Consider the following 13,016-nt stretch of genomic DNA (forward strand, 5'->3'; position numbering starts at 1 on the left):
TGCAGTGGAGACATTGTTTAATGGCTCCATCTTGTGGTGGCTATGCAAAATGATCTGAGGGTTTTTGTGTTGAATCAAATGATCTGTAATGGATGATTATTTACAGTGCTGTGAGGAAAATCGTTTCCCTAAACACTTCTGATTTTACTTAATTTGACTTGTTTACATTTTTAAGATCATCAAACAAAGATAATCTGATTAAATGTGAGATTCAGTTAGAATGATTTTATTTATTACGGAACTATCCAAACCAACCTGGCCATACTGTATGTGTAAAATGTATTAGCCCCCAGTTAATTAAGAAATAACTTAAATTAAACCTGTCCGACAACATGAACTATAGGGTAAAAGATTTGCAACACATCAAGCCCTGTTTTAAAGAAATTCTAGAACTAACGAGCCCTGAATAATGTCTAATGGTTGAGATCCGAGGTCACGATTTTATAAAACGATCATAAAAGAGTTGCAAGGGAAAAATCTCTTCTGACCAAAAATAAGTCAAAGGCACGTCTCACATTTACCAAAAACATCCTGATTATTACCAACAATTAGAAAAAAAACAGTTGGAGAAAAAATGTCCTATAGACGTTGAGTGTTCTGGAAAGTTTGTGCCTCGTTTGTCTGGAGTGAAGCTAACCTTGGATTTAAGTAAAACGTCATACCAACAGTCAAACATGGTGGTGGTGGTGTGATGGGCTGGGGATGCTTTATCACTCAGGGATTGAATGACTTGTTGTTCTTGATAGAACCAAGGGTTCACCTCTCTAATAGAGACCTTTGACCTTAAATTGAAGGTTCATATTGATCTGAATTCCAACAATTCTGTAGCAACACAAGAAACGTCATCAATTATCTGTTCAATTCAGGCCAGATGTTTTTGTCTTCTAATTATTGAAATTATTTGAAAAGCTTTATTTTTATTTTTATTTTTTTAAACTAAGGTAATTTTTGTCTAATGTTTGCTGTAGAGGCCGGATATATTGGGCCGATAAATTTTTTTTTTCTATATCGGCCACTAACTGAAATTATTTTTAAAAGCTGATTAAAAAAAATAAAATAAAGAATAAATAAAAATTGGGCACCTTTTTCATTGTTTACACCTAAGGGGCTATTCCACCCCTAAGTAAAATTTTGTCTGTGAGATTTCCCAGAGTTGGATAAGTGAGAAAAAGGATTTTGTAAAAGGAAGGTTCTAGCATAGAGCTTTCCTTTTACTTGCATTGCTTTATTCTAAGCTAAAGCAAAACATACTGCTTCTAGATCAGGAGAAAGACTGAGCTTGTTCGCTACAAAATCCTTTTTCTCATTTATCTAACTCTAGGAAATCTAACAGACAACATTTTACTTCAGAGTGAAATATCCCTTTAAGTTTGGTGTTAAGTGTTTGCACTTTTTTTAATGTATAGTTTAGATTTTATTTCTTACTAGAATGTGATAGTGTGATTTACTTTGTGATTTTTTTTTTTACTTGAAGCTTCCACCTAGACCAGCCACTGTTTTGCACCATTATTCTGGGTTCTGTTTGATTTTCTTAATTTTAAACACTTAAAAAATTTAATCTGTTTTATTTTCTATTTTTTTCTATTGTTCTGAAACAGTTTGCACATTGTTATTGTTTTATGTTTGAAGTTCAGTAAATATTAAGAGATTTATTGGCATATATAATTTATATTGCACACAGTGAGTGTTCAGTTGTATTTCACAATGACCGTGCTGCTAAAACGTGTATATCATCCTTAATAATTGGCTTTAGATGTTGACCATCGGCAGCAACATTCTTTAAAAATCAGTATTGGCATCGGCCTTAAAAAAACCATATCGGTCGGCATCTAGTTTGCTGACACTAACCTGCTAGCCTAGAATCAAAACAGTCATTTGCCGAAGCAAAATAATTTTGCTTTGCTTGTTGGTTTAGCAATGCTCCATTGGAACCTCCCGCAAACCCCGGCCAATCACAGCGCGTTTATTTATAAAAACAATGTATTTTTGTTTTCTCCCCTGCTTCTTCCATGGAGTAAACTGCAGATTGGACCACTGGATGCCAGTGAACAGGACAATCACAACACTGACACTCTTTGGTGGGCCAAACACAGCGCTCTGTTGATGGGCGGGATGTTACTGAAAAAACAGATGTGGCGACGGCTTGTTTGGACTTTTTTGACTTGGACTTTTCTTTGAATCCAGAGCAGAGGTGCTCAAGTCCTTTATTTAGAAAAAGTTGAATTTGTGTCTTTGATGGAATATGGTACACTGCCCCTTTGACTGACATCGGTAGTGGCGAGTACGTCACGTTGTTTGTTATCCAATAGCATGCGGAGACAGTTTGAAAGACAACTATCGATCCCGCCAGACTATATATTAAGATAGGATGGCTTGTCAGGTTACTAACCTGCTACTTCCTGATTCATTCCCTATACTTGTACCTTTTTTCCTCATTTACATTTAATCACGTTTATTGTCAGACAAATCGAGGTTTGTTTAGAAAACAGTTGGCGAGACTGTTATTGACTCACTGGTAGAGAAACGTGGCAGCGACACATGGCAAAGGACGTAGTTGTGCAAATTCTATTATTAGTTCCTCTGTATTCCAGCAGCTGTCCCTCTTCCATCGCCTGGTCTGGCACCGCTCATGTTACACCCCCCTCCCTCCCATCCAGCCTGTCTACCCCTCAGACTTCAGCGCTCAGACTCTGACCCCTCCCTGGAGGTTGCCCACCCTCTCAGGGCTTGGAGTATCCATGCTCCCAGCAGCCTCAGGTCTTACCCTACCTTATAGCTCTGGCTGCGCCGCTCCAGTGGCTGAGTGAAGATTGGAAGGTTAACCAGGCCCTGAGAGGAGGTAATGGGCTCCAGCCTCTGGTGGACTGAGTGTGTGGCGAGTGGGGTGATCTGCTTGGGGTGTACATGCTCAACTTAGCAGTTCCATTAGGGCTCTGATAGCGTCTGGGAATGGCCTCCTTTGCTGCTGAAACTATTTATAGGAGTGGACGCTGATGAAAGCAGGGCCAGGGATGGTGAAACAGTTGCTGTGTTGCTGCTTCTCTCAGTGGCTCCATGTTTTACTTTAGATATTGAAAAGTTTTCGCAGAAGTTCTAAAAATGCCTCTGATGGTCTGCTTTAGTGCCGTGTTTTTCAGTTATCCACGTCTTTTCTCTGTCCTTTTTTAACCGTCCCTTTGAAACAAACTACATTGTGATGATTTCATTGTGTAGATTTGAATGAAGGGTTATCATTCTTGCTTTGTAAAGGCAAATCTAGAATTATTTAATGTTTGTGCTTTATTTTTGACCCGTTGTGTGTAACGATCCATGTTATCCCACCTGTCCATCCTTTAACTCCCGGTTTTTTTTTATCACTCAGTTGCAGAATCCATCCTGTCGTCTTTGGCTGCTTTTCGCTTCCTTCTCGTCATTCCATATATTTATTCTCCACGCCGTCCTGATTAAATCCATGACACTTGGCTTGTCACCATGGCGTACAAATCCCGCTTTTCCTTCTGGGAACAAAAGGAAAGTGTTTCTGAGCCTCCCATCCACATCATGCTGTGTGCTGAATTAATTAAACTTGTATAATGCCTACAGAGAAACTCTTAGGTCTGGTTTGATTTTGTTGTTGCTTTTTCTTTCTAGGTAAAAGTTGAGAACAAGCCAGATGTAAGTGTTTTGTTATGGTGCACGCGTAACAAGCTCTAACGTGAGATGCTAAAACACGTCTACTAAATGTTTTATGGGATCAAGTGATTTTTAGAGATTTTTCTTCTTATTCTCAATCGTATATCTTCTGAGATGTTTATTGATTTTAAGGTTTTTTAGGAGCTTGATCTTGATGCAGCATGTGTTTGTTCACTTAATATTTACCAATAACCATCAGTCTGAAAAGATAAATGGACAAAAAATAAAAATAAAAATGGTCATTTTAGACATTTTTCTTTTAAAACATTAATTAGATTGGGAATTTTTTAAAATGATGTGAATAATTAATAGCACATTTATTGAAAAAATATTGCTCATGTTTGCATGCTAGATGTGTCCTCTGAGTTTGATAATTTTTAAGTCATTCTGCTACAAAGTCTCTTATTTTGGTGAACCATTGCAGCAGAATTTGCATGTGTGTCTTTGAGTTTTAAAACTTAAGGTTCAAAAAGTTAAACATCTTTTGAATTTTTTGGCCCAAGTATGTGGAGACAAATATCTGGTACGTCACTCTCTGGAGATGGAAGGCTAATGGCTAGTCCGACTGGCAAAAATCCAAAGTAGATTGTTTTATTACAACTCAAATCAAATTTTTATTGCATTTTCTTGAAACAATTAAAAAAACTATTTTATTTCCCCATTTAGTTTATTACATAGACTTTTATAATTACAGGAACAGCAGTAGCTAGCTGTAGCATTTCTGGTAACCCCTTCTGCAGGAATTTCATAACTAAACATTTCCAACAATGCTCTTGTGATAACTGCTTCATAAATTTGATCAAACAGCATATTTTTATTTGGTTTATGAGACTGGATTTGTTTAAAAATGGCAGAATTATTATTTTGTCTTGGCCCCATTTGAACTAGCTGTTAGCCCATCAATCTGTTCAGAACTAATCTCTATTTCTCCAAACAGAGGTTCTTCAAAGAGCTCATAGACAAGATAAAAAAATGAACCTGTCTTTTCCACAGAAACTTTCCTTTTCCTTTAAGAGACAGATAAAATCTGTTTTGAACGACCTTGCCAGTGTTTCAGCTCCACTCATGAGAATAATTGAATCTGTTTGTGTCCAGTCTGATAGTCAGCTTCCAGCTGGAGCTAAACCTGGGGCAGACACAACAGGTGGTCTGCAGTCAGCTGAGGGGTCCAATGGTAACATGGGAGGACCAGATACTCCAGGGGAGGAGGAGAGCAGCAGCAACAGAAAAGTGGTAAGAGTTGTGCGAAGAGGGGTTCGTTCAGTAGCTGCTGCTGGAACAGAAGAGCAGAACCAGTCCACCCTTTCTACGTCAGCATCAGAACCTGGGATCTCAAAACCCAGAGCTGCTGGGGAGGACAAGGATGCCCTGTCCATGGGTCTGACCAGTTTAATGGGCAGAGGCAGAACCAAGGAGCACCGGCCTCGCACCCGCACTCAGGACCGCAAAGAGGAGGTGAAGCCGGAGGAAGAGAAAGAAAAGGTAGAGGAAGAGGAGGAGGAGGAGGAGGAGGGGAAATGTACCATAGAAACCTCACCTTTGCCAGCTCCTCCAGCTCCAAACCCTGAGCTGCCAAAATCCAACCTCCTCATCCCTCCAGCTGGGTTCATCCCTCCTTCCAAACCAAACCCTTTGGCACCGCCTGCTGGTTTCATCCCTGCACCCAAACAGAATCCATTGACTCCTCCACCTGGTTTCATCCCTGCCAAAAAACCTAGCCCCATGCCACCCAAACAGAATCCCTTGGCGAGACCTCCGGGATTCATTCCTGTTCCAAAGACGGATCAGTTGGCTCCTCCTGCAGGCTTCATACCGAAGGCCCGTTCATTCACGGTGAAGAAAGCAGAGGTACGGAGTGAAAAAGTGCACGTTTCTCTGAGTGGAGCATGCCCCAAGAAACTAACACCAGTTATTCCTTACTTACTCTAAATGTAACTAAACACCTTTAAAATATGTTCTAAAATGTCTTTTTCAAAGCAAGGTTGCTTAAGGAAGAACTTGTAGTTTTCTCTGAAGTAAAAGTTGGTTTTTATTTCTGAAAAAGAGTCAAAACGAGGGCAGAGTGAATGTGGGCCGATTATCCGGGTTCATCATCAGCAGATGAAAGTGTGGACCGATCTCTGACTCACCATCACTTTTTGGAAGGTTTTACTGGCTGAAGGTAAAAGTTTCGAGAAGTATTAGGATGCTTTTTCATCATATGGGCAATGTTAAATTTTTATCTGTCCAGAAGACGCAGAGATCAGTTTGAGGGTTTTAACGCTGCAGCAGGCATTGGATTTAGGAGAACGGTGTTGTTGTTGCAGAATGATGTCATGGTTTTAACTTCTCTAGATGGATATGCCATTTTTTTTCAGCAACGTGACATCTAAACACGTCCGTGGGAGTTTCCTGTGTTTTGGTTCTATTGACTGCATCCATTTCCTTTGTCAAAGCTAAGATTTAGCAGCTAAATTGAAAAATCCAAAACTGATTTGGTCATTTGTTTCTCCTTGGGTGCAAAAGCATTGGGTTGTGCTTCATTTTTGTTACTATTTTTCTAAGAATGATCATTTAGAGTTTTCGAGCTAAATGTCTTCTCTGAGAGAGATGTAAAGAATGCTCCTGCAGCCTTATAAAATGTAATCTTATCTGCCTGTCTAACACCTATTTACGAATCATGCAGTTTTAAAAAGACTGAAACAGTGTTGTCATCACGTATTAAAGAACTAGTTTGAAATCTGATCTGGAGGCACTTTGATACAAAAGTTTGTCACAAAAACACACATTTTCCCCTTTTCTTCAGTCGAATGTATGACAAAGGTTAAAGAGAATCATTTGACTGCAAGAAGTAGAATTTTACAGCAAGAAGGTGATTTACTAGGAGTTGTTGGCAGAAAAAATGCTCCTGATTTTGCTTTGTTGTTTTAAAAGAGCACTGCAAAATATTCTATCATGGTCCGGTGCAAGGATGGAAAATAAATTGAAAACTCTGTAAAAATCCCCCCAAAAACGTAATCAACCTTCAGAAACCCTGCAGAGCAGCTGATCTCAACCTCAATGATGGCAAATTATAAAGAAATGATGGGTTGTTGTATTGAAGGAACAAACATGTTATCTGGTGACCCACTATAGAAAGTAAATAATAATGTTATATCATGTAATGATTGTTATAGAACTTGACTCTCAAACCTAATTATATTTATCATCCTACTGACTTTTATTATAACAGCTAAGTAACAGGAAGACATCCCTTTTCTATGCTAAACCCAATTAATCCATTTTTAATGACATCATTTATCTTTGTGTTTTACTCAGGGCATACCATAATGTTCAACCTGGTAAGCCATCGTATATACAGGTGCTGGCCATAAAATTAGAATATCATGACTAAGTTGATTTATTTCAGTAATTCTACACTGAGAACCCGGATAAGTACAGTTTACTAGAAAATTTCCCGGTAACTCGTTGCCTTAAAGAGCAAGTCACTCCCAAATCAACTTTCTTTTGCTGATAAACTATATAAATGACTGTCTAATCGTGCTGTAGACACATGTAGTCCATTTGGCACTTTATTCTGCCTAAAACTAGGGATGTCCCGATCCGATCACATGATCGGAAATCAGCACCGATCACGTGGTTTCAGACTGATCAGGACTCAGGCTTTACTTCCCGATCCAAGCCCCGATCCAGAGTTGGATACTGGGTTCAAATTACAGGAGAGCAACTTGGTTCTCCTTAAAGGTTGTCAGGCTCCCCTGATGCCCTTAACTTACACACCCAGAAGGAGCACAAAAAAGATCCAGTTTCTACCTATATTATATTATATTATATTATATTATATTATTGATATGGACTCAGAGAAGCGGGGACTCTTTTGGGCAGAGATGCAGAGCAGCAGGCAGACCGCTGATGATTCATGAACTCCAGCTGCGTTCTGCACACGGCCACAGTAACATTTTCTAAGTTTCTAAGTGGCGTCACCAAAAAATATACAACTAACACACACTCACTCGTGTCCGTTCATTTTCTCTCTGGTAAGTTCTGTCTGTATTTGAGCGTGATGTGTGTTCGTGCTGCAGCGCTCGTCACTGGCGCAGCCGTGCAGCGTGGCGCACACAGCTTTTTTAGCAGTCAATAGATCAATTTGATCTGCTAGTTAAAAAGTTACTTGTGAGGTGAAAAAGAAGGAAGCAGGCAGGAGTGTTTCTGGTGGACTGGGAGATGCAGGAAGATCAGAGACAGACAGGACAGGAAGATAGGAAAATAAAACCCAAGGAAACTAAACAAAGTTCTTAAAAAAATAAAATGTAGGTAGATTGATCCCGCTACACGTTTGTACCTGTATAAAGCAATAATTTATCAGCATGTAGTATTTACATAGTTGACACAATTCAGATCATCTTCAAAACTCCGTCCCTGGGCATGGGACGATCTAAGCATTTTGGGGGGCCGAGGCAAATTGGACCCCTGCCAGGTATTTTAAGTTGAAGTGCTATCTGTTTTTATATTAGACTTTTTATATTTGCAATAAAGTCCAAAAGTGAAGAATTTGTTATTTATTACTTGATTGTTCAAGCTACCTCACAGAAGTGATCTGTTGTTAAAAATTAAAATAAAAAGGTAATTAAATAAAAAATAAGAAACATTCTGGAACTGTTTCTTCTTCTTATTTTTTTTAATGCATCAAAAGTATCTGATCGGGACTCTGTATCGGCAGATTCTCTAAATCAAATGACTCGGACTCAGGGGCAAAAAAACCTGATCGGGACATCCCTACCTAAAACTGTCAGTGTTGCTCCGTCTTCGGGTAAAACCTCTGCATTTGAATTTAAATCTGTCATCGCTATTGGCTAAGAGGTACACTATGACGTTAGCTGGTACATTACAATGTCACAATGTCATTGTGAGCCTGTGTGTGTGTGCTTGTTAGTGGATCCACCCTCTCGGTCTGCCAGGCAACAGCATTTGTTGGCATTTTTCTAACAGGAAGTGGGAGTGTAGTAAGACTCAGGTAGTTGGCGACTTGCTCTTTAAAATTTTCAAGTAATGAAGCATGCAGGAAAACAAGTTCAATGTTGAATGTACTAGTTACATAGTTACAGTAACTAAAGATACTTAGTTGAAACAATTATTAAACACCCATTTATATAACTAAGCTTGTTTCTTAAGCATTACTCTATTTCCAATTTAACCGGAGTGTGTGTGTGTGTGTGTGTGTGTGTGTGTGTGTGTGTGTGTGTGTGTGTGTGTGTGTGTGTGTGTGTGTGTGTGTGTGTGTGTGTGTGTGTGTGTGTGTGTGTGTGTGTGTGTGTGTGTGTGTGTGTGTGTGTGTGTGTGTGTGTGTGTGTGTGTGTGTGTGTGTGTAATCTAATACACAAGTTTCACTTTTTAATTAGAATTACTGAAATAAATCAACTCAGTCATTTTTATATAGTCATGATATTCTAATTTTATGACCAGCACCGGTGTGTAAATGTAAAGTCTGGCCACGACCCAAACAAAATGCTCACTCATTGGATGGAATTTATGGTTGTCTTTAAAACTGTCTCTACTTGCAATTGAACTGCGCTAGGACCAATCAGCGCAACAAGCAACATGCTACGGAAATCTTACACTGTCGAAGACATAGAAGAAGCAAATATATCCTTTCTTGTGCAGCGTAATGGTTGTTGGCTCTTTTATGAAAGATAAACCATTCTACATAATAATCTGGAATATTAATTTTTACAAACTAATAACCAAATGTTACAGAGATAATAAGACTCAAAGGTTCTTTTCATCGATAAACTGACAATCATATCCGTTTGTCTGTGTTTCAGTTCAATGAAAAGACGAGTTTAAATTTTAAGAGATTTATTTCTTCAATTTAAACTAATGATTTGAAATGACAATCATAGGAAAAACAATCAACATTGGCAACCTTGTTGGACAATCTTTAACAGTTGATATTTTAAGCTTGCTCAAATAGACCTTGTGTTGGATGTGCTACAATTGAGGATGATGGAAGTATGAATGCGTGCATGCAGGTGTCTGAGATTGCTTCAGGGAGAGAAAAGGTGTCTGAGTGAAAAATGATGTTTTGCAATTAAACTTTAGTTTTTATTAGAAAAACAGCATCAGAACGCTATCTACTGTGTTCTGCCTCACCTCACTTAGGACCCTCTTTTAGATCCGGACCCCGGAGGATGTGTTATCCACAAGACACCTTGGCTGGCAGAGAAGACGAAGGTGTGTGGCGGTCCAGTCCCGGGTTGACCTCGGTACACATTGCTGAAGCGTTCGGCAGATGCGCTTTCTCAAGTTTAAATTAACTCAGAAATCAAAAGACTCTGGGACGAGTCTGCGTTATCGGTTGCATTTCTGCTATTCTGTCTGGCTTGACAGAAATAGCGTGGTGGGAGAACAGGAGCCTGCAGGGCTCCTTTCCCCGTGGCGTTCGTTCCGCACTTCAGCTCTCTTCCGTTCATCAGCTCTCTCCCGTTCTGCCTCCTTACCGAAACCACTTCTCTTCCCAAAGCAAACTTGTTGTGTGTCAGAGCAAATGTGTTTTGAAGTTACTGTGGATCCGGACCTGTATGAGCATGTGTGAAGGTCATCGCTAAACATCTTCAAAAACATTATTTAATTAAGTATACTGATTCATTCTAGTTCATTATGATTACCCAAAGCATAATAATCATTCATTTGATTAAAATACACTTATAATGAGCAAAGTGATCAAATGATTATTTAACATTAATAAAATAAAGGAAGCTTAAGACTCTGTTTTATTATGACTAGACTGTGTGTGAAGTCCTTCTTCTGGAGAGCAGGTGCTCGGATGTTGTGGAGTCCTTCAGACTTGCTGGCGGCTTAGGTCTTAATCTGTGGGTGAAGGTGCTGTGTGACCCAGCTTTGACCCAGCCGGGCAAATACGACCTTTGGCACAGAACCCATACTTCCTCACGTTACAATGAAGACTTCTTCCTGTACCACTGCTTGAAGAAGGTGTCTTTCAGAAACTGGCAGTAGGACTGGGAGTTGAGCTTGACTCCATCCTCAACCCGAAAAGGCCCCACAAGCTCATCTTTGATGATACCAGCCCAAACCAGTACTCCACCTCCACCTTGCTGGCGTCTGAGTCGGACTGGAGCTCTCTGCCCTTTACCAATCCAGCCACGGGCCCATCCATCTGGCCCATCAAGACTCACTCTCATTTCATCAGTCCATAAAACCTTAGAAAAATCAGTCTTGAGATATTTCTTGGCCCAGTCTTGACGTTTCAGCTTGTGTGTCTTGTTCAGTGGTGGTCGTCTTTCAGCCTTTCTTACCTTGGTCATGTCTCTGAGTATTGCACACCTTGTGCTTTTGGGCACTCCAGTGATGTTGCAGCTCTGAAATGTGGCCAAACTGGTGGCAAGTGGCATCTTGGCAGCTGCACGCTTGACTTTTCTCAGTTCATGGGCAGTTATTTTGCGCCTTGGTTTTTCCACACGCTTCTTGCAACCCTGTTGACTATTTTTAATGAAACACTTGATTGTTCGATGATCACGCTTCAGAAGCGTTGCAATTTTAAAACTGCTGCATCCCTCTGCCAGATATCTCACTATTTTTGACTTTTCTGAGCCTGTCAAGTTCTTCTTTGGACCCATTTTGCCAAAGGAAAGGAAGTTGCCTAATAATTATGCACACCTGATATAGGGTGTTGATGTCATTAGGCCACACCCCTTCTCATTACAGAGATGCACATCACCTAATATGCTTAATTGGTAGTAGGCTTTCGAGCCTATACAGCTTGGAGTAAGACAACATGCATGAAGAGGATGATGTGGACAAAATACTCATTTGCCTAATAATTCTGCACTCCCTGTACAGCCAGTCACTCCTCGCTCCTTGTAAAGTTTATTGTCCACATAAAGCTTATCCACCGAGATGACAGCTCGCTTCCCATCCTGGATAAACTTTTTGTGCAGTGAAAAGAGGACTCTGCGCCGATCCAGGATTTCCTTAGGGAACTAGTCATTTACGCTGAAGTCTTTCCCTTTGAGCTCTCTTCCGTGACTTTTAACAAGATCCTTTTGCTTAAAATGTTCAATTTTAGCCACAATGGGACGAGGTCTTCTGCTGTCCACTAGTCTAGCTCCAAGGCGATGTACCCGGTGAAAGGTGATGTTTTTTACCGTTTCTTCGGGTATCTTCATTTGGGTCTGGAGAAAGTTCTTGATTGTTTGCTCGCAGTTCTCCGCCCCTCCCGCCTGCTCCGGCAAGCCTGCGAACACCAAATTATCCCTCATGCTACGGGCCTGAAGGTCCAAAACTGTCTCCTTCAGAAGCTTGTTGTCCAGGGTGATCCGCGTCATTCCCTCTTCCAGGAAAGAAACGGACTCCCGCAGAGACGCGTTCTCAGCAGCGAGCCGCTCAACCTGCTCTTGGCTGAACTCCAAAGATGTTCAGAGGTTCTGAAACTCCTGGTGTAGAACCTCAAGCAGATGAAGACGGATCTCTCTGTGCTTGCTTCACTGTTGCTCACGTTTCTTCAGTACTCCTACATTTTCTTCAGCTCGCCTCTTTTTCAGTTCAATATTTAAAGTTACTTGTTTCGTAAATTTCAGATTTAAAATAATGTATTGATGTAAACCACACCTACTAATTTCCAAATAATTAAGCAATGCATTCATCTGTGTATCTCCTTTGATCTGCATTAGTGATATTTTCAGAACCAGAACAATGAAGCAAAGAAACAGATTCCCGAGTTTTTAGTAATTTTATTTATTAGGTGCATCTGACCTGTTCTATTTTTTTCTGAATTGAGATCAAATCAGTGCTTCTATGGGTTGTCTCCTCTCTGCACTAGAAAAATGTACTTTATTATAATGTTCACTGTAATGCATCTTGATGTTCTTAACAAATAAATTAAATCAAAGATATTGGTCAATAATGCCAAATATGTAAATTTGTGTCTCAGTCATTTTTATACTAGCTTAAAAATACTTCATTAATTCTACTAAGCAGGGGTGTAGAATGTTTTTAATAGGGCCAGCCCAGTAATGATCTTGGACCAAAATAAAGGGGGCAGAAAGTCAAATAAAGGGGGGCAAAATATGTTTTTCCAGACGCCAAGAAAAATGAAATGCCAAATCCCCCCTGCAAAGTGTGTCACTTGAGAGTTTAAAACAGAAATTATTCTTTTGCAAATATTGGTGTATTCACCTTTAATACTAGTTATTAAAATGCAGCAGTTGCTGGATTGGTGCTATTCAAAGTGGAGTGCATCACATAAAACAATATTAACATAAAGGTGAGACGTGTCATAATTTCACCCCACTCCCCCACCCCCACTCCCCCTCCCCCAGCACCACCACCACCACAGCTGGAAAAATTCC

At 40.0% G+C, this 13,016-nt stretch overlaps 1 protein-coding gene across 10 annotated transcripts in view; it reads left to right on the top strand.

Moving 5' to 3' along the window:
* LOC107386592 (unconventional myosin-XVIIIa) overlaps positions 1–13,016 on the top strand; it is a 119,977-nt gene that overhangs the window by 17,090 nt on the left and 89,871 nt on the right. For 6 of the 10 annotated variants that reach the window (XM_070555731.1, XM_070555732.1, XM_015961097.3 and 3 more), the window contains exons 1-4: positions 2,701–2,839; positions 3,362–3,508; positions 3,629–3,654; positions 4,768–5,520. The exons of 3 other annotated variants lie outside the window; for them this stretch is intronic. In XM_070555731.1, coding sequence (XP_070411832.1) covers positions 3,472–3,508; positions 3,629–3,654; positions 4,768–5,520 — 816 coding nt within the window. In that variant the 5' untranslated portion in view covers positions 2,701–2,839; positions 3,362–3,471. Of the gene's footprint in view, positions 1–2,700; positions 2,840–3,361; positions 3,509–3,628; positions 3,655–4,767; positions 5,521–13,016 lie in introns of those variants that run through there. One more of the 10 variants, XM_070555728.1, reaches the window with a different exon arrangement.

The sequence above is a fragment of the Nothobranchius furzeri genome, chromosome 10 (genome assembly GCF_043380555.1).
Source record: "Nothobranchius furzeri strain GRZ-AD chromosome 10, NfurGRZ-RIMD1, whole genome shotgun sequence".
In the NCBI taxonomy this organism is placed as follows: Eukaryota; Metazoa; Chordata; class Actinopteri; order Cyprinodontiformes; family Nothobranchiidae; genus Nothobranchius; species Nothobranchius furzeri.